This window comes from Herpailurus yagouaroundi, unplaced genomic scaffold (genome assembly GCF_014898765.1).
Source record: "Herpailurus yagouaroundi ecotype Mexico unplaced genomic scaffold, PumYag 162, whole genome shotgun sequence".
In the NCBI taxonomy this organism is placed as follows: domain Eukaryota; kingdom Metazoa; phylum Chordata; class Mammalia; order Carnivora; family Felidae; genus Herpailurus; species Herpailurus yagouaroundi.
The window spans coordinates 6,361,036-6,381,973 of record NW_024412403.1 but is presented as its reverse complement, the minus strand read 5'-3'; the positions used below and the strand labels follow the sequence as shown (position 1 = coordinate 6,381,973).

Here is a 20,938-nt window from a genome sequence, read left to right as displayed (position 1 = left end):
AAAAAAAAAAAAAAAATAAAATAAAATAATTTTTTTTAATTATAAAAGTAATACCTAGGGGTGCCTGGGTGGCTCAGTCGGTTGAGCGACCGACTTCAGCTCAGGTCATGATCTCACGGTTTGTGAGTTCGAGGCCCGCATCGGGCTCTGTGCTGACAGCTCGGAGCCTGGAGCCTGCTTCAGATTCGGTCTCCCTCTCTCTCTGCCCCTCCCCCACTCATGCTTTGTCTGTCTCTGTCTCAGAGATAAATAAACATTAAAAAAAAAAGTAATACCTAAAAAAATAGTAAGTGCTCATTTAAAAAGAAAAAAACGACTCTTCCAACGATACCTGGTGTGTATATGAATATTGATGGATGTGTTTTTAAAATAATTTTTTTTTTTTAATTATAAAAGTAATACCTAGGGGCGCCTGGGTGGCTCAGTCGGTTGAGCGACCGACTTCAGCTCAGCTCATGATCTCACAGCTTGTGAGTTTGAGATCCATGTGAGGCTCTATGCTGACAGCTCAGAACCCGGAGCCTGCTTTGGAGTCTGTGTCTCCCTCTCTCTCTGCCCCTCCCCTGCTCGCACTCTGTCTCTGTCTCTCTTTCTCTCTCAAAAATAAATAGTAAACATTAAAAAAAAAAATTAAAAAAACAAACAACTCCTACTTGGAAGCAAGGAAACAAAGTCCATGATTGCACAGAGTGGGGATTACTGATATTAACATTTGTGCTTTTCTTTTTTTCTATTTATTTATGGATAGCTATAGGCTTTGCATTTCTATTAAAAAATACTGGATACAGGGGCGCCTAGGTGGCTCAGTCGGTTAAGTGCCTGACTCTTGATTTCCGCTCAGGTCATGATCTTGAACACCTAAAGCTCTCTTTATGGTCTGCTTTACATTTATGATAAATTAAGTGGAGCTCTTTACACATAAACCCACCAACATTTCCTTTTGGGGTTGATAACCCTTCTGTTGCCTGGATGAGGGGTAGAATCCTAGTCAACTAGTTCACTATTCCTTGACCTGGCCAGAGTTTTAAAATAATCTGTGAGGATGGGGCACCTGGATGACTTGAGTTGGTTGGGCATCCGACTTCAGCTCAGGTGATGATCCCGCAGTTCACAGGTTCAGGCCCCGAGTCGGGCTCTGTGCGGACAGCTCGGAGCCTGCAGCCTGCCTCGGATTCTGTGTCTCCCTCTCTCTCTGCCCCTCCTCTACTCACCTCTGTCTCTCTCTTTCCCTCTCAAAAACAAACATTAAAACAAAACAAAACAAAATTATCTGTGGGGATTTCTTGAGACCTGGGTTAAAGACAGGCTTTTCCAGACAGTTTGCATTTCTACTGCCCTCTGTAGGTAATCCAGTTTTCAGGCTTCCCGGGAGGTTGAGGGCAGACTGGCTACAGACTGTCAGAGTCTGAGACAATTTCTCCAGGTCCTGGAGGCTGGAGGCCCTGGATGTCCCAGCCTTCAGTCCCATGGGTGGGGCTCCTGGCAGGCCCCTACTTGGGTGGACAGACTTTGTCCCACTGGGTTTTGTCCTGGAGACTCAGTTCTCCAGTTGTGGCAAATGCCTTAGGCAAGAGCTGACTTCAGAGCTCTGTTTACCTGCCTCTCTGGGTACCTGCTTTCACTTCATGTTTACCGGCTGTGCGACCTAGTTGAAAACTGAACACATGTTCGTTAGAGCTGGTACAACATTTTTAGCTTTCTTAATGAGCAGGAATGCTGGAGTTCCTTGTCTTCCAGACTACAGGAAGTGGCTCTCTTGTTTTTATTATAAAACCTTTTTTTCCTGTTGGTTATAGAGTATGTTCATTGTCGAAAATCATAGGAATAAATTTAAAAGTTGACCACAATTGGGGCACTGGGGTGATTCTGTTAAGTGTCCGACTTCGGCTCGGGTCATGATCTCATGGTTCGTGGGTTTGAGTCCCATGTTGGGCTCTGTGCTGACAGCTCAGAGCCTGGAGCCTGCTTCGGATTCTTTGTCTCTCTTTCTTTCTCTCTCTCTCTCTGCCCCTCCCCCGCTTATGCTCTGTTTCTCTCAAAAGAAAAAAAAAATCAGCCACAATTTTATTTTTCAGAAACAAAAAGTTAGCATTTTATTACTCTATAACCATTCCTATGCATAATTTTAAAAAATGTTTATTTGTTTGTTTTGAGAGCGAGAGAGAGAGGAGGGGCAGGGCAGAGAGAGGGAGAGACAGAATCCCAAGCAGGCTCCGGACTCTAAGCTGTCAGCACAGAGCCCAATGTGGGGCTTGAACTCATGAACTGTGAGATCATGACCTATGCTGAAGTCAAGAGTTGGACCCTTAACTGACTGGGCCACCCAGGTGCTCCTATGCATAATTTTTTAAAAAGTTGAGATGACCAGAAAGCAACAGTCCTGGATTATATTTTTATTAAATAGTTCCCTACAGAAGCACTTTCGGATGGCTCTGGTTTAATGTTTTGCTTTATACTTTTGTTGTGGGTAGGCATAAGAAAAGACCCCTTGAAAACTTCTACATTTGCTGGGGCGCCTGGGTGGCGCAGTCGGTTAAGCGTCCGACTTCAGCCAGGTCACGATCTCGCGGTCCGTGAGTTCGAGCCCCGCGTCAGGCTCTGGGCTGATGGCTCGGAGCCTGGAGCCTGTTTCCGATTCTGTGTCTCCCTCTCTCTCTGCCCCGCCCCTGTTCATGCTCTGTCTCTCTCTGTCCCAAAAAAAATAAATAAAAACGTTGAAAAAAAAAAAAAAAAAGAAAACTTCTACATTTGCTACAAGGCAAGTAGATGTTATAACATGGAATATTACTCCGTACACCATTTTTAAGGATCCTTTTAGTAAATTTCCCAGAATTCAGGGCCAGGCATTTATGTCAATTGACCTGCATTTGCGAATCTCCCCTTACAAGCCTGGGGGAGGGCTCATTCTCCCTCTGCCTCCTGTTCTCCCCTTCCTACTCTGTTCCCCAGGGTAGTTTTCCTAACGGTCAAACGCATGGCAGTTACAATATTTATCTCATCTTTGGTTTTAAGAACAGTGGTTTTCCACCATGGCTTTCACTCTCTTTTAAAAGTTTTGTTTTACTATTCTCAATTTTTTTAAGTGTTATCACACTCTAACCCAATACACCTCTTTGGAAATAGCACGGTCTCCGTTATCAAGAAGCGGCCCTTAAAAATCACTGCAGGTAAGTAAGCTACTTAGCACTGGGAGTCCAGCCCCCATCTTGTCCCCACAGGAGATGCTGTCAGTATCCTGAATCTGTTAGGACAGAGCGACTGGCTGGAGTGGACAATGATTAGGCCCATATGCTCTTTCAGAACAAGATTAACAGAATACAGGTCAAGGTGCGTATATGCAACCAGTAGAAAAAAAAAGAGTGAATCTCAGGTGTACATGAGGAAAGTCACCACAAAGGCCTGGTTAACCGAATAGGAGAGCACTCAAAAATAATTTTCATGAAACCAAGCTTGGTAATCACTGTGCCTTTTTTTTTTTTTTTTAATAGAGTCTACTGATCATATTGTTCCCTTTCACAGCTGCTTCCATGTTTTTTAGTTAAAACCCAGTGTGATTGCTGAGAACATTGTTATATATATGAGACGTGTGTGTTCTTGGTGACTAACTTGGTCTTATGAGCCATCGAGGTCCGTAGAATATGAAAGCCATGTAATCAGTTTTCCAAAAGATAATGGACGTGTTTCATTTGTAGGGAAAAAAGATACAATTTTATATTTGAAATGTTTTCATTGGCTAATCACAATGGATATTTATTTATTTATTTATTTATTTATTTTGTGTTTATTTGAGAGAAAGGGCAGGAACAAGGAAGCGGCAGAGAAAGGGAGACAGAGAATCCCAAGCAGGCTCTGCACTGTTCGTGAGATGCCTGACGCGGGGCACGAACCCACAAACCATGAGATCATGACCTGAGCCGAAATCAGGAGTCAGACGCTTAACCAACTGAGCCACCCAGGTGCCCCTGGATTTTTAGAATTAGATTATAATAAAACAAAACCTTACTTATCCAGTCAGTCTAAGTACTACAACACACACACACACACACACACACACACACACACACACACGCTAACGTTGTAAGATGGAAGGCAAGTAAGAATGAGAATATCAAATCAGAATGTTAGGATAAGGCTTCTATTTAAATAATTATTTTCCTTTTCTCTTCGGTGGGCGAAGACGACTTGGAGTTTACCACAGTTACTTTAGAATCTCCAAAAGCATTGCTGGCCGAGGCCTGACCGGGAGGCGGATGGTGCGCCATGCCTTCTGCGGTCTCCTCGGCCCCCCTGGGGGCAGCCGTGCTGGTCGGGTCATGTTTAAAGGCACAGCCTGACCCGAACAGTTCCTCCATGAGACTGCTTTTCTTCTCGCTGAAAGTGTCTTTTGCTTTGGGTCGGGAAGACTTGCCGAAAGAGGGTTCGTACCCGCTCACAGAACGTTCTGGTTTCGGTCCCTCCGCGAGCCCGTGGGCCTTGCCTGCGCCGGCCGGCCCCCCTGACGCGGGCAGGCCCAGATGCAGGTTCTCAGTGGCTTCCGTGAACAAGTAATGCTTTCTCTGCCGGAAGGGTATTTTGACGTTTGCAGCTGCGTTTTTCTTGGGCCCCTCACCCGCGTCACTGACTTGCAGACTTCTGAACTCTTCCTTCACTGTGTCGTCTTCCCGCGTGTCCTCCCTGTCAGGGTGAGTCTCTTGAATTCTCTTTGGTGGCACTTCTTGTTCTTCGGGCACTAAAGTGGTTTTCTTCTCTTGATCTTTTTTCTCCCTTTGTATCTCAGGGTTCTCTGGAGGTGCCCGTACTTCCAAATGGTCCTCTTCCTTTGATAAATCTGTATGCGAAAAAGAGTCTGTTTAGTGATCGTTATTATTTTAAATGTGTAGTTATTATTTTTGAGAGAGAGAGACAGTATGGGGGGGCAGTGCAGACAGAGAGGGAGACACAGAATCCGAAGCAGGCTCCAGGCTCTGAGCTGTCAGCACAGAGCCCGACGCGGGGCTCGAACGCACGGACCGTGAGATTGTGACCTGAGCTGAAGTCGGTTGTTCAACTGACTGAACCGCTCAGGTGCCCCGATACCTCACCCTTTCTCAGGGAGAGGTCCCCATTCTAATATTCTTATATTTAGATGACTCTCACATAGAGTTCTGCAACTGAGGTCTTTCTTTTAGTTTCTACACCACCAGGTTGACTTGCTCGTGAGACATACCCACCTGGAGACCCTGTGGGATCCTCAAAGTGGACAATTTCAAGATGGAACTCATCACCCCCATGCTGTGTGGGCTAACTATTCCCCACCTGCCCCCACGGAGCTTCCCTACGTCCCCGTAGAATGGCTCTTATGGATGCACCTGCATCCACCTCTCACGTGCTCTGGCTTCCTGCTGGGTTGGGCTCATGGGAGGCACTGGCAGGAGACTGAAGGGCAGGTGGAAGATGGACTCTTCCTGTAGGCCCCGGGCGGAGCTGAAATGGACCGAGCTCTTCCTGCCACCATACTCTCGTTCAGTGGTTCTGTCCAATTTTCTCCCTTTGCACCTTGAGGCTCAGGGTGATGGCTCCAGCTGTTCCCCTGCCCCGGGGTGCCTCCGCATCCGTGGCTGGTCTCCCCTGGCCTATCCCGTGCCTCCAGAATCTTCTAACCCTCCTCTGTCCGTCCCACCACGTGTGCTTCCTGTCTCCCGAAGACCCCGACACATACCTCTCCCGTGTGTGCCTTCCCTTTACTGACTCCACGGACGGCATCAACTCATGGTCAGAACCCCAAGCCAGAAGCCGGAGACATGCTTGTCTCTTTCCCTCACCCCGCTGCCAGTAGACCCCCAGTGCCATAACCTTTTCCTCATAGGTTGTCCTCATGGTCCCCTTTGGCCTAACAGAACCGTTCAAGTTGTGGGACGAAATGAATTTGCCACCGCGAGGTAGTCAGCCGCGTCACCTGCACTTTGGCAGAGACCCAAAGGCAGGCAGGGGAGTAGGAAAGCTTCGGCCGGAGAAAAGGAAGGGCTGCAGGCGGGCCCTGATGGGGGCGATAGGCCTGGAAGAGCCATGGGCAGCTGGCAGTGGGGCCCCCTCAGCGATCGATTAATCAGGGGGTACGGATTCGCCTTTGTCTGGTTGCCGCCAAGACGACAGAAGAACCAAAAACCAGGGAGGCGGCAGGTTATCCGTCGAATCCCGGCCATTCTGGGCCAGCGGTTAGGGAAGTCCTCGCTTGGCCGCCTGGGTCGTTCCTAGAGGTGCCGTGTGACGTCCAGCCGGCTGGCGTCCTGGGCTGCGGATTGTACCTGCCCGGCGGGAGAGGGTTTCCGGGGCCGGCCTGCTGCAGCCTGTGGGTGGGCTTCTATTTTTGTCTGCGGTCTGGCCATTTGCATCTTCAGTCTCTCGGGGTCATTGCCAGTTTTTACTAAACAGCGGCCCCAGAGCTGTTACGTTCCTGGTTATAAAGATAATATATCCTCCCGGAGAACAGTTTAAGCCACCCAGGAAAGTATACGGTATAAAGAAGAGGGCAAAAACCTCACCCCGGGTTCTTCCCGCAAGCCGTAGGCACCGTTAACCTTTTCTTTTCTTTTTGTAAAAAATTTTTTAATGTTTATTTATTTTTGAGAGAGAGCAAGAGAGAGAGAGAGACAGAGCATGAGCGGGGGAGGGGCAGAGAGAGCGAGAGAGGGAGACACAGAATCCGAAGCAGGCTCCAGGCTCTGAGCCATCAGCCCAGAGCCCGATGTGGGGCTCGAACCCACAAACTGTGAGATCAGACCCACTGAGCCACCCGGGCGCCCCTGTTTGGTGATGTTTAAATCCAGTCGGTTTCTATTTCAAGGTGGCACGTGTAGCACACTTACTGACATCTCCCGACAGGCACATGAAAGGGACAACGAGAGGTGAGAAACCAAACGCATCCAACATTAGAACACAGGGGAAGGTGCCGACAACGAGCCTGAAATGCTCGGCTTTCCTAGAACATACCGGGTAAATAGATTTATGAACCCAAATTATGAAAGAAGAAGTAACATTTGCTAAGAAATCATCAGCGGATGTTCATCATTACCAGCTGGGTGTGGTACCAGTTAAAACAACGAGAGCATTTTTCACCCATCCAAATGGACAAGTGATTTCCAGGTTCGGTGAGAATACAGGGAAATTGGAACTTCCGGGTCCCCGTTGGTGGGTGTGTCAATGGTACAGCGTTTTCTGGATGGCGACATGGTCAACAGGTTTGCTTCTAGGACCGAATGCGATAAACACACACCCAGCATGTGTACTGCGGCACGGTTTGGTAATGGCGAAGCGTCCCAGGTGTCTGTCGAGGGGTCATGGTTACAGAAATCATAGCACGTGCCGTCGAGGGGGTTCCGGGCAGTGGTTACAGAGAATGGGCTGTGTACACGTGAGCTGACGGGGAAGGACGTTCACAGTGTGTTGTTAATGAAAAAGCCACTTGAAGGTGAACTTCCCCGGTCCTTCCCCGGGCACTCCGGAGGCCCTGCCCTCTGCCTCCCGAGGATGGGCCGCCCCACCACCTGGTTACTGACCGGCCGCCCATTTGGGAGGGACGATGGGGACAGTGGCATGCGTGCACAGAGTTGGAGGATTTTCTCGCATGAACACACAGAAATAAAATTACTCATTTTAATCCAGGGAACTAGGAATTCTAGCAAGAGAAGTTGTTTTAAGAATTCGTGGTGAGGGAAGAAGCCAGCAGACTCTAGTTAATTCTAAATGACTGTTAGCTGTGCCCTGTGATACTTGATGCAGATGTGAACGAGTTGGGGGAGACTGCTCATTTTGCACCTCTGATGTTCCCAGCCCTGGTCTGTCACCTTCCCTGGTCCCTCCTTGACTCGAATCCTGGCACGGCTCCCCGTCTCCCCCCCGGAGAGAAGGCCCGTGTGCCCAGCACGCTACAAAGCTGTACCACATCTGGCCTCCCCTCCCCTCTCTTCAGCTCCCCCCACCCCCACCCCATGACATCTGTCCTCCGGGCCATGGGGTCTTGGCCTGGAATGCTCTTCTCGGGGGTCCGCGTGGCTGGCCCCTTCCCCCCGCCCCACCGCAGCTGCCCTTCCCTACCCTCCTCTGTTCTACTTGTCTTCCCACCCTCACTTCATGCCCTCAACCTACTGCACACCTTACTTGTTTTACCCAGTGTCTGTCTGTCTGCGCTGGAGCGGACACATGTGCGGGCAGGGTGGTTTGTCTTCATCGCTGTACCCCCAGTGCCCAGGGCAGTACTCAGGGCACAGTATATGCTCAATGAACATCCATCAAATGAACGGATGAAGTTTCTAGGAGAATACGAATTACAAACGGACTAAAGGACAAGTGAAAAACTTAGACCAGTGACCCCAGGAGGAGGTGAAAATGGAGTTGTTGGCTTCTGCCCACTGCACCAGACACGGTGGCTTTGCAGGTGAGTCGTGCCAAGCCTTTGTGTTATTGAAACGTGTTCTAGGGGCGCCTGGGTGGCTCAGTCAGTCAAGCATCCGACTTCAGCTCAGGTCATGATCTCACAGTTCGTGAACTTGAGCCTCGCATCAGGCTCTGTGCTGACACCTCGGCCTGGAACCTGTTTTGGATTCTGTGTCTCCCTTTCTCTCTGCCCCTCTCCCAATCATGCTGTCTCTCTTTCTTTCTCTCTCAAAAATAAATAAACATTAAAAAAAAAAAAAAAGAAACATTCTAAAGCCAGTCTGGCCCCACACCAAAGGTGTGGCCCCTCCAGAGCCTCTCCTGAAGCCCCCCACTCTGCCGAGGGGGAGCAGGTGACCCGGGGCCCTGGGGGACAGTTCTCTCACGGCGATTGTGCTCACACGGCCGTGAGGGACTCCGCATTCCCCTGCAGCAATAATGTGGCATGCACGCAGTGGGGCAGTGCCTTTAAAATTCTGGAGGGAAATCATCTCTAGCCTAGAAGTTTCTTTCTAGCCAGTTATTAATCAGGTACGAGGGCAGAATCACATCTCCAGGTGAAGGTAAACACATTTCCCCCACATGCACCCATTCCCAAGATGTGGCTCTCAGAGATGATGGCACTGGCCGAGGAGGAGGAGGACGCGGTTTAAGAACAAGACCTAGCAGAGGAGGGGGTGACAGGAGCCTGCAGGGGACGGGAGGTCCCAGCACGATAGCTGCACGCCAGAGGCAGAGGGCGACCAGCCCGGACGCAAAGAGGCTGAAGCATCAAGGGCTGGTGTCACTGGGATCCCTGCTCTGCAAAGCTCCCAGGCCCCCGATGTCCTTGGCCTGTCCTGCCCGTGGCCCGATGAAGGTGCTGCCCTCTCCATCGTGAACGGCAGCCTGGGTCGGCTGGGGACTCTCATTCCACCCCCCAGGAGCATTCTGCTGGGACCTCCCCCCAGGAGCTGGAGGTGAGTGTGCTGATCTTAGCACAGGGAATTCGGACTGGCCCTGTCCCGGAGTGTAGACACCACGGCTCCGGTGCTCCCCAGCCTCCCAGGGAGCTGCATGGCCTCCTCGGTGCTCCCGGAGGAGCATCCTGGGAGGCTGAAGCCAGTCTGTGCATCTCCTCCTGGAGTCTTTATGTCAAGTCTTCGTTAACGGGAGCGTCGCCCTCTACGCAGCTGGGTTTGGGTTTGCTACTCAGTTTATCAGAACGGAACATACTGTTTAAAGATGTGTACGAGGACAGGACATGGGGAGGAACAGCAAGGGAGTGACCGGCAGCAAACTGAACATGTTGGTTGTTTTCTGGTGGGCGGGGGGCGGGGAAGTGCTTAGGAAGGGCCCACGCGTGTCCTGGGCAACACTAACGTCCTAGCTCTTTTTAAATTAAAAAGAAAAAAAAATTTTTTTATTTAAAAAAAATTTTTTTTTCAACGTTTTTATTTATTTTTGGGACAGAGAGAGACAGAGCATGAACAGGGGAGGGGCAGAGAGAGAGGGAGACACAGAATCGGAAACAGGCTCCAGGCTCTGAGCCATCAGCCCAGAGCCTGACGCGGGGCTCGAACTCACGGACTGCGAGATCGTGACCTGGCTGAAGTCGGACGCTTAACCGACTGCACCACCCAGGCGCCCCAAAAAAATTTTTTTTATTTTGGAGAGAGCGAGTAAGGGAGGGTGGCAGAAGGGGAGAGAGAGAAAGAATCTCAACAGGCTCCACGCTCAGCACGGACCCCCACGTGGGGCTCCATCCCACGACCCCAGGATCATGACCGTAGCTGAAATCAGGAGTTGGATGCTCGACCAACGGAGATGCCCAGGTGCCCCCAAATGACCTAGTTCTTAAGCAGGAGAATGGCCACATAGGTGTTCATTTCATAATAATTCTTTATGTTGTATGATTTTTCCCCCCTAATTTTTGGGAAGGTGCAAGCAGGGGAGGGGCAGAGAGAGGGGGACAGAGGATCCTAAGCAGGCTTTGCACTGACAGGCTGACAGCAGCGAGCCCGATGTGGGGCTTGAACTCACAAACTGCGAGATCATGACCTGAGCTGAATGAAGTCAGATGCTCAACTGACTGAGCCACCCAGGCACCCCTGTATGTATGTGTTTTATGTGTGCTTTCACACACACACACACACACACACAGAGTAATTCACACCTTAAAAAGATCAGGTAAGAGTAAAGGACACTTGTAAAAGCAGTTAAAATTACCTTCGTATTTTTTCTTGGACTCCTCTTGGTTTGGTAGTTTGCTGATACAGGGAGGAACCGCACAGGTCATTCCGGTGGATTTTTCTTTATGACCAACGTTTCCAGTTGTCTTTTTACCCTATAATTTAGGAAAGCAGCAAAAAAAAAAAAAAAACAAAAAAAAACCCATTTTTTTGGGTACAGATAGTTTTAAATTGTATTTTATTCACTGAATACGAATACTTTCTGTGTAGAGTAAGAGACTGTTCATAGTCTATTTTTGTAAATAGACACTGCAAGAATTCAAATTTGTTGTACCTTAGTTGTCAAAGATGGAACATCTTCTGATTTTTGGGTTTCCTGGTGTTTCATGCTTGTAAACAAAAAACTTCTGTCTGCTTGTACGGATTTTGTTGAAGAAACTGCAGAACAGGTACATTATGTGTAAGGAACATATTTTACATGTGGGTGCAATATTGACTTTACAGAGAAAATAACACATTTGTTGTGTAAAACAAAGTATACCAGATATTAAAATTTTTTCTTCCAATGTATGTTTAACATTTGCCAGTTTCCTTTCTTCCCTATCATTTTGCCTGTTTTGTCTCATTTTGGGGCCACCAAGGTTGCACAAATCACAGTGTTCGGCTCCAGAGCGAGGAGGCTTTAGGCTAGGTCCACGTTGCTCTGGGAGGACCCGCTGTCCCCGCCACAGACACACAGTCGTGAGGGAGTGAGTCACAGGGACGTCCTGCGTCAGTGCTCTTGGTAACCAGCGGTTAGATCGTCCACCGCTAAATCTATACCTCACTTTCCTCAAAGTGTTATCCCATCTAAATGGCCCCATGGCTGGTATGATCATCTCTGCTGGCTGTTGTTCTGGATTACACAGCAGAAGCAAACAAAGGAAGGCAAGAAAATGTCAAGGTTGTTGCCTTTATTTATGTATTTATTTAAAGCAGGCTCCACACCCAGGATGGAGCCCAGTGCAGGGCTTGAACTCATGACCTTGAGATGGCGACCTGAGCTGAGATCAAGAGTCAGGTGCTTAACCAGCGGAGCCACCCCGGTGCCCCTGAAATTACTGCCTTTAAAAGTGAGCACGTAGTGACTTTTTCTACCAAAACAGGGTGTTTCTGTTGTACCTCTTCTGAGCCAAGCCTGATGCTGGCAGATCTGGGGGGTGGCGGTGGGGGTGGGGGGAATAAGTACACCCCATCTTGAAGGAAAAGTACTACTCAGCAATGAAGAGGGACACACGGATGATGGCAGCAGCAGCATGGGTGAGTCTCCAAAGTATTAGGCTGGACACGAGAAGCCGACCGAATAGCACGTGCTGTGTGATCCCACCTACGGGAAACTTGAGAACAGGTAAACGAAGCTGCTGTGACAAGGGAAATCAGTGGTTGTCCCAGGGACAAGGACAGGGACTCGTGATGGCAGGGGGCGCGTGGGTGGCCTCCTGAGCAGGGAGAGGTTCTGCATGGACTATGGTCAAAACCTGCTGAATTGCATACTTAAAATGGGTGCATTTTGGGGCATCTGGGAGGCTCAGTCAGTTGAATGTCCGACTCGGTTTCAGCTCAGGTCATGATCTCATGGTTCGTGGGATCGAGCCCCACGTGGGGCCCTGTGCTGGCAGTGCGGAGCCTGCTTGGGATTCTCTTTCTCTCTCTCTTTCCCCCCCTCTCCCTCCCTCCCTCGCTCTCTGCCACTCCCCTGCTTGGTCTGTCTCTGTAAAATATATGTGTATATATATATATAATATATATATAAATATATATATTTAATATATATAAATATATACAAATATAAAATATATAAAATATATTAATAAAATAAATTATAAATTAATAATTTATATAAATACATATAAACATATTTAAAATATATAATATAATATATATTATAATTTATATAATACATTATATAATTATAATCATAATTATATATATTATAATAATATAATATAATATAATATATATATTATATATACTATAATTATATAAAATATATATTATCTATCTATATTAAAAAAAAACAAGCCACACACTAAGAGATGCGCTTGGAAAGTTCGCTCTCTGCCAGACACTCTCCTCCAGGCCGGAAGGTGGCCCTCTCACTCCGCCTGCAGAAAGGGCACGCGGGACTGAGCAGAGGCTGGGAGGACCAGGGAGCACGTGCAGTCCCTCCTACCCGTTCCCCCATGTCGCAGCTCATTGTTCTTCTGGAATCACAAAATGTTTCAATGCCTAATAAACTGATGTTTTTAAAATACCCATCATTTCCGTGATATAAAGTAGGAACATAGGACTACATACTTACAAGTCGATTTTGAGCAAAAATAAAGCGTACCTGTCGGATAATCTTTGTCATGTAAATTTTTAAGTATCCGATTCGCATAGATGTTCCTGATTTCAAGCTCTCGGCCCTTCTCCTAAAGAGAACCACAAAACCAATCTCTCTATAAAGACTTGCTTTTAGCAGCCTGGGTTTCTTCTATAAAACACGTTGAGCAAGCTCAGCATTCTTTGAATAAACCCTGTAGGTGCTGGCAGGAGCAGAAATAGGCCATATCCTTCTAGATCATCCCTGACACCAAAGAGTACCTTGAAACAGCAACAAACCATTGCGACGGGGACAGTGCTGCTGAGGGGTTTGCAAGGCAGCGGCCCTCACTGCAGGTTCTGTCCCCCGGGTCTGCGCCGTGAAGTTTGCTGGCCTTTCTCGTGGTCCAGGACAGCCACTAGCCACGCTGTGGTCTAAACTAATTAAAATGAAATGCACCGTTCAGTCCCCCGTGGCACTGCCCACATTTCCAGTGCTCAGCGCGGCACATCTCTGGTGGCCACACGACTGCACGGTGTGGTAGAACATTCCCACGTGGCACGAGGTTCGATGAGACCGGCCTGTGTTTCGACAGTACGAGTGCAGGGTGGGTGAAGCCTAGAACAAAGGCACCACTGTTCAGCTTTAAATGTCAGGATTGACTTTTTAAAGTCTTGGCAAAACAGGGGTGCCGTGTGGCTCCGTCAGTTAAGCGCCCGACTTCGGCTCAGGTCATGATCTCACGGCTCGTGAGTTCGAGCCCCGCGTCGGGCTCTGTGCCGACAGCTCGGAGCCTGGAGCCTGTTTCGGATTCTGTGTCTCCCCTCTCTTCCTGCCCCTCCCCTGCTCATGCTCTGTTTCTCTCAAAAATTAATAAACATTAAAAACTTTTTTTTAAAGTCTTGACAAAAGTTTTGAAATCCTGGCTTGTTGAGGGAAAAAAAAAGATTGCATTAAGCACCAAACACTCCTCTTACACATGCACCAAGAGGCCAGCCTGTTAGATTCAAGACCACTGAGTTTTAGTCAAAGCCACAGTCAAAAGGAGTGGGCACTGGGCACTGATTAAAATAAGTACAGGGGCGCCTGGGTGGCTCAGTCGCTTAAGGGTTGGACTTCGGCTCAGGTCATAATCTCATGGGTCCGTGAGATTGAGCCCCAAGTCAGGCTCTGCACATCAGTGCAGAGATTCTCTTGGGATTCTCTCTCTCTCTCTCTCTCTCTCTCTCTCTCTGTCTCTCTCTCTGCCCCTCCCTCACTTATGCACTCGTGCTCCATCAAAATAAATAAACATTAAAAATGGAATCAGTACAAAACCTGCCCATTCCAACTCAGATGTGCACAAATATGTAACATTTTTAGTTTCCATAACTGACCCATACTTCCTTATGAGCCCCGTTCCCACAAGTTGGAGGTGCGGACAGGGATGGCCACGGAGACTAGTCAGAAGCTTGTCTCAGTCTGTTCTAATCAAAACTGGCCCCATTTTAGGTTGTCTCTGAGACTTACAGCGTCTCTTGGTGGAGACAGCATCTAGCGTTAAGAGGGGGTGCACACCGTTACCCTGTTGGTAAAAGGAGAAAGAGTCCCCTGACCCTCTGGAACCTCTTGCCCTTGTCTGAGGAGTGACTGGTCCTAACTAGTGGGGTGCCCGGGACCTGTGTGGCAGGTACTGAACGTGGCCGGTGACGCTCATGGCCTCTGCTCCGTAGGTCAAATCTCGGCCATCTTTGCTTGTTGTCTGTCGATGCCAATGCCTTGAGGTGCCATCGGATCCTTGGCTCGACGGTCGGTCCCAGAGCCTGTGCTGTGGGATCACCTGGGTCAGTAACGTTGAAGACTCGGAAGCAGGCTCCCTGGCTCTCGCTCTTCCCTCTGCTCCCGTCCCCTCTCTGGGTCTCACTCCTTGTGCAAGTGAGTGAAGTGCTCTCTTTGGCCCTTTGCCTGGATGGCGTGTCTGTCCTTTCAACTTACCACTGGCAATGCATTACTACTCTGGCTCCACGCTGAAGGGGGGCTTGACAGTGGGCTTTGAATGTCCCAGGCCACACCAAGGCCTCCTGCGCTGAGACTTTTCCAAACCTCAGAGTTGTTTCTTCACCTTCCTAATATCCCTGAGGGGCACAGGGAGCCCAGAACCCCATCTGATTCTCTCTCTCTCTCCCTTCCTCCTATCTCTACCCTCCTTCTCTGGGCACCTTCCCCTGACCCTTTCTGTCTAACCATACAGAAGACAGCCTTAACTCATATATACCCACTCCGTTTTTGTGTTTTTAAAGGGATGGGGGAGAGGGGCAGAGGGAGAGAGTCCTAAGCAGGCCCCAAACTCAGGGCAGAGCCTGACACGGGGCTCGATCTCACGACCCTGGGATCATGACCTGAGCTGAAATCAAGAGTCCGATGCTTAATTGGCTGAGGCACCCAGGCACCAGTGCCCACTCCTTTTGACTGTGGCTTTGACTAAAACTCAGTGGTCTTGAGTCTAACAGGCTGGCCTCTTGGTGCATGTGTAAGAGGAGTGTTTGGTGCTTAATGCAATCTTTTTTTTTCCCTCAACAAGCCAGGATTTCAAAACTTTGTCAAGACTTTAAAAAAAAGTTTTTAATGTTTATTAATTTTTGAGAGAAACAGAGCATGAGCAGGGGAGGGGCAGAAAGAGAGGGGAGACACAGAATCCGAAACAGGCTCCAGGCTCCGAGCTGTCAGCACAGAGCCCGAAGCCTTCTTCCGATTCTGTGTCTCCCTCTCTCTCTGCTCCTCCCGTGCTTGCACTCTGTCTCTCTCTCCCTCTCAAAAATAAACATTAAAAAAATTTAAAAATTAATTTATTATCAGAGTACATAAATGGATACAATATGAGAATATTAGCCTTTTCTAGAATTTAAGTTTCTAGGAGCAAAAATATCAGTATATTTCTCTTCTTCTTTCTTTTCTTGTAATAACACCTCACTTAGCAAGAAAGAACGGTAATGGTGACAGTTTATTACCTGAAGGTGGCCAAGTTTATTCTGGATATTATGTTTTTTTAAATTTTTTAAAATGTTTATTTTTGACAGAGAGAGAGAGACAGAGCATGAATGGGGAGGGTCAGAGAGAGAGGGAGACACAGAATCTGAAACAGGCTCCAGGCTCTGAGCTGTCAGCACAGAACCCGACATGGGGCTTGAACTCACGACCTGTGAGATCATGACCTGAGCTGAAGTCGGACACTCAACCGACTGAGCCACCCAGGCACTCCTGGATATTATCTTTAAGAAGAATATAGTGTAGGACATCTTAGAAAGTTTTTTTTTTACCCCCCACTGGTTAAGACAAGAAAGATTTTGATGTTTAGAGGGGCAAGCGTTGATTGGAAAATCCAGTTACTTATTTTGATTCAGGCTGGTTCCTTGGAGGGTCTAGCATGTGCATCAGCAGCAGAGAGCAGGAAGAAGGCAGATAAGAAATGCTGGCTGACGGGTGACAGGTGCAGGGCTGGCTGGGGGCAAAAGGGAAGGACAGTCCTCCCTCAGGCCTGGAACAAAGGTTCAAGTCTGGATGCTGTCCACAGACCTGGGTCCAAGATCAAAGACAACAGGTTCAGAACACAATCCAGGATACTTGTGTAGTTGAGGTCAGTCAGTTAAGAGAAAAAATACTGGGGCGCCTGGGTGGCTCAGTCGGTTAAGCGTCTGACTCTTGATTTTGGTTCAGGTCATGGTCTCGCGGTTCATGAGTTCGAGCCCCAACAGGGCTCTGCGCTGACAGTGTGGAACCTGCTTGGAATTCTGTCTGCCCTTCTGCTGGTGTGCGATAAATAAACATTAAAAAAAAAACAACAACAATAAGAAAAATCCACATGTAGGAATGCTCATGGCATGTTTGTGGAATATTCATAGGAAAGAGGACTCACCAGCTCCAAGGTTATCAGGTCAGAGTTCGGTGGAGGTTGGGTCATGGTGGGGAACCATGTTAAAAGAGCAGGGCAGATGGCTTCCAAAAGACAGAAAACAATGTCTACACAGACAGTGCCACTTTGGCAGGGGTGAGCTTGTAGCCTGGATGCTGGGTAGAGTTGCAGTACCTCATTTGGGAGCCGCGGAGGACTGATATTTATCCCTTTACTTTGGCCCACTTTCTGGAAAGAGAGCAGTGTCTAGAACTGGTGTTGGATGACTTCGAAAATGAGTTTCAGAGTACCAAAACAGAAACTTTGATCTTTGGAACCGTGCCTTCCCGAGGTCAGGTGCTAGTGATTTATGTTAATGTGGCAGATTGCATTTTCTCAGAATTGCTTCAGCAGTATTTCCGGTCCCATATGCTCTTCTGGAAACTTGTGACTCCCCATGAAGAGGTAGAATCTATTGCTCCTCCCATGGTGCCGCCTTGACAAAGGGAATGGGGTGGAAGAGATGCTGTGTGACTGGTTCTCTTTCTGTCTGTATCTCCCCACTCTGCTCCTTGGAACCTGGCTGCCATGTTGTGAGGAAGCCCACACCACATGGGGAGGCCACATGTGGGCAGTTCTGGCCAACACCCCAGTTGCCGTCTCAGCTGTTGGTTGACACCAACTGCAGACATACGTGCGAGACTTTAGAGCACTCCAGCCCCAGCCTTTGAACCACCTTAGTTGATGTCGAGGGTGGCAGAGATGGGCTAACCCTGGCAAGCCCTGCCAGATTGTGGATTCGTGAGCAAAATTAATATTGTCATTTCTTTCTTTTTTTTTTTTTTTTTTTTTAATTTTTTAACGTTTAACAGAGCATGAACAGGGAAGGGGCAGAGAGAGAGGGAGACACAGAATCGGAAGCAGACTCCAGACTCTGAGCTGTCAGCACAGAGCCCAACACAGGGCTCGAACTCATAAACCGCAAGATCATGACCTGAGCCAAAGTCGGACGCTTCACCAACTAAGCCACCCAGGCGCCCTAGTATTGTCATTTCTTAAGCCACTAAGTTGTGGAGTAATATCTTATGCAACCATAGTGATTGGAACAGCCAGGTTACTAACACATCCTTAAAGGTTCCATCCCTTTATTCCTTGGTTCAGTACCCGGGATGACCATGAAGTATAAAAGTCTATCTTATTTTTCCTGCTGAAACGGGACTGTAAGGGGGTAGGAGTATATCCTGAATGAGGAAGAAACTATAGGTGATAGGCCATGGGTTGAATGATTTGCATTATGGGAAATGATCCAGTGGATTGTTTTAAATTCTTTTGTATAGCACACTCCCTCGGTATCTTCTTTTCCTTCATGTGTTTTTCATCTGTCTCTGGCTCTGTTTTGGGGAGATTTCCTCAATATCCCTAGATTTTCCTTATCTGCCAGCTCTTTTACTGAATTTTGTATGATGGAATTATCTTTTTAAATTTCCACTTACTGTTTTCTGATTTTTTCCCCATTTTCATAACATTCTTATTTTATGGGCACACAGTATCATCTCTTCTGCATATTAAACTAAGCCTACAGGGTGGGCTGGTCTGCTTGTCATTCTTGTTCTTTCTTCACGATGCTGGAGGCTGGATTATTTTACTAACCTACTGTTTTGTGTGGACATTCATTTCTGTAGTTAGGCTTCTTTCCTGAATGGAAAGGCTGGCTCTGGGTAAATCAGTGGGACTTGCCGACTGCCAGGTTTCACTCTGAGGGGAGTCATTTGACTAAGTGCCTCCCATATTCCAGAATTTCCCCTTGGAAGGGCATTACCTGGGATACTGGCATTTACCCCAGGTGTCCCAGCCCCATTTCTCCTCAAGTCTTTCATTCACAGCCTTTCTGCCTGATGGAAAATGCTGGACTCTGATGCTGTGAGTCCTGTTGAGAGGGCAGTCAGGTGAGATTGATGACCCAGTCCCCTGTGCTCAAGTGTCTCTTGCTCCTGTGTTCCCTGGGGCAAATCCTTCTCCAGGCACCTCATGCTGTGGCTTCTTCTGCTCTGTGACACCCATAGAGATGCTTCCACCTGTTTTCTGTCTTCAACAAATGTCCCCAAATCTCTGCTGTTGGCTGGTGACTTTCCCCAGCTCTTTGCTTCTGTGGGTCCACTTTCTGTCCTTCACTGATCACTTCTGTGGGGTTCTGGCGGGAGGGAAGTTACAGAGAGTCTGTCATCACCAACAATGGAGGCCAGAGCGAACAAGGTCCTTCTCAGGCCAAACCAGAGTCCCTGTCTATCTGCTGGTGAATGTGGTGTAAGGCACCCACACCGGGAGATTCTGATTTCACGGATATGGGTGTGGCTGGGGCAGTGGAGTGTTCAAAGCTCCCCAGATCAACGTGTGGCCACGTTTGAGGACCATGGTTTCAACCAAATGTGAAGACAGCTGCCCCAAGGCTCCGCTCCTGCTGTCCACTTGATTCTGAGCTTGGGGTTTCTCTCCCTGTTCCTGTTAAGTTACCAGCAATTTTTTTGCAGTTATTTAGGTTGTGATTATTGGTGTCTGGTTTCACGATCAATCAGAAACACTGTTTTTGATCTTTTTATCTTCCAGAAATTCTTTGGAAGTTCTGGTACGATCATGGTATCCTTTCTGGGGTTATGGGTTATTGCTTTAAAATATGTTGTGCGTCATTTCCATGGGGTTGTGGCAGGAAGAGATGAAAAGCGTGTATTTAGCTCGTCTTCTTGACCTGGTTCAATTCTTTAGGGCATAAAATATGTAACTTTTCTTATTTTTCCCTTTGAAAGGATTTTATTATAAAAAATGTCAAACATACACAAATGTAGAGAAAATAGTACAGTGAATCTCCATGAACCAGTGAACCAACTTCACTAATGAACAACTCCTACCCTGTCTGTCTCTCTCTACACACCGCCCTCTGATCTCGTTCCCCAGCTATGAATTATTTTGAGGCAAATCCTAGACAGCATAAATTTAATCTGTATTTCACTATGTATTTATAGGAGACAACGGCATCCCTTTTAAAACCTAACCACAGTATGAACATTTCACCTACCAAAAAAAAAAAAATAATAATCCCTTAATATAAACATCCAGTTTGTTTCATTTTTCCAACTGTCTAATAATTTTTAAATATTTCATCTATTTATTATTTTTTAAATGTTTATTTATTTTTGAGAGAGAGAGAGAGAGAGAGACAGAGCACGAGCAGGGGAGGGTAAGAGAGAGATGGAATCTGAAGCAGGCTCCAGGCTCCGAGCTGTAGGCACAGAGCCTGACGACGGGCTCAAACTCACGCACTCTGAGATCATGACCTGAGCCGAAGTCAGATGCCCAACTGACTGAGCCACTCAGGCGCCCCATAAAGTGTTTATTTATTTTTGAGAGAGAGAGAGACACAGAGTGTGAGTGGGGGAGGGGCAAAGAGAGAGGGGAACAGAGTGGAGAGGGCTCCGTGCTGACAGCAAGAAGCTCCATGCAGGTCTCAAATTCACAAACCAGGAGATCATGACCTGAGCTGAAGTTGGACGCTCAACCGACTGAGCCACCCAGGGGCCCCTGTCCTATAATTTTTTTTTTAAGTTTGCTTGAATCAGAATCCAAACAAGGTCCAAAACATTGAGATGAATAGGTCTCTTAGTCTTTAAGAAACCTTGTTTGTATACAGCTTTCTTGATATTATTCAGGTACCATGTAATTTTCCCTTTCAAATTGTACAATCCAGTGGGTTTTCTATTTTTTTTTTATTGTGGTAAAATGCACAGAACATAAAATTCACCATTTCAATCATTTTAAGTGCCCAGGTCAGTGGCATTAAGTACACTGTCATGCAACCATACCCACTGATCACCTCCAGAACTTTTTTTTTTTTTTTTTTATCTCCCCGGAACTTTTATTTATTTATTTATTTTTATTTTTATTTTTATTTTTTTAAAAATTTTTTTTCAACGTTTATTTATTTTTGGGACAGAGAGAGACAGAGCATGAACAGGGGAGGGGCAGAGAGAGAGGGAGACACAGAATCGGAAACAGGCCCAGAGCCTGACGCGGGGCTCGAACTCCCGGACCGCGAGATCGTGACCTGGCTGAAGTCGGACGCTTAACCGACTGCGCCAGCCAGGCGCCCCC

The 20,938-nt window shown here is 47.6% G+C and overlaps 1 protein-coding gene across 7 annotated transcripts in view; it reads right to left on the bottom strand.

Moving 5' to 3' along the window:
• Window positions 1-4,117: 4,117 nt before the first annotated feature.
• The window catches only part of LCA5L (lebercilin LCA5 like), a 55,250-nt gene continuing 38,429 nt past the window's right edge, over window positions 4,118-20,938 (bottom strand). For 5 of the 7 annotated variants that reach the window (XM_040483893.1, XM_040483892.1, XM_040483891.1 and 2 more), the window contains 4 exons: window positions 12,955-13,036; window positions 10,918-11,021; window positions 10,621-10,738; window positions 4,118-4,828 (listed from right to left, as the gene is read on the bottom strand). In XM_040483893.1, the coding sequence (XP_040339827.1) occupies window positions 4,140-4,828; window positions 10,621-10,738; window positions 10,918-11,021; window positions 12,955-13,036 (993 nt within the window). In that variant the 3' untranslated portion in view covers window positions 4,118-4,139. Of the gene's footprint in view, window positions 4,829-7,284; window positions 7,396-10,620; window positions 10,739-10,917; window positions 11,022-12,954; window positions 13,037-20,938 lie in introns of those variants that run through there. The other 2 variants (XM_040483896.1, XR_005793148.1) reach the window with 2 other exon arrangements.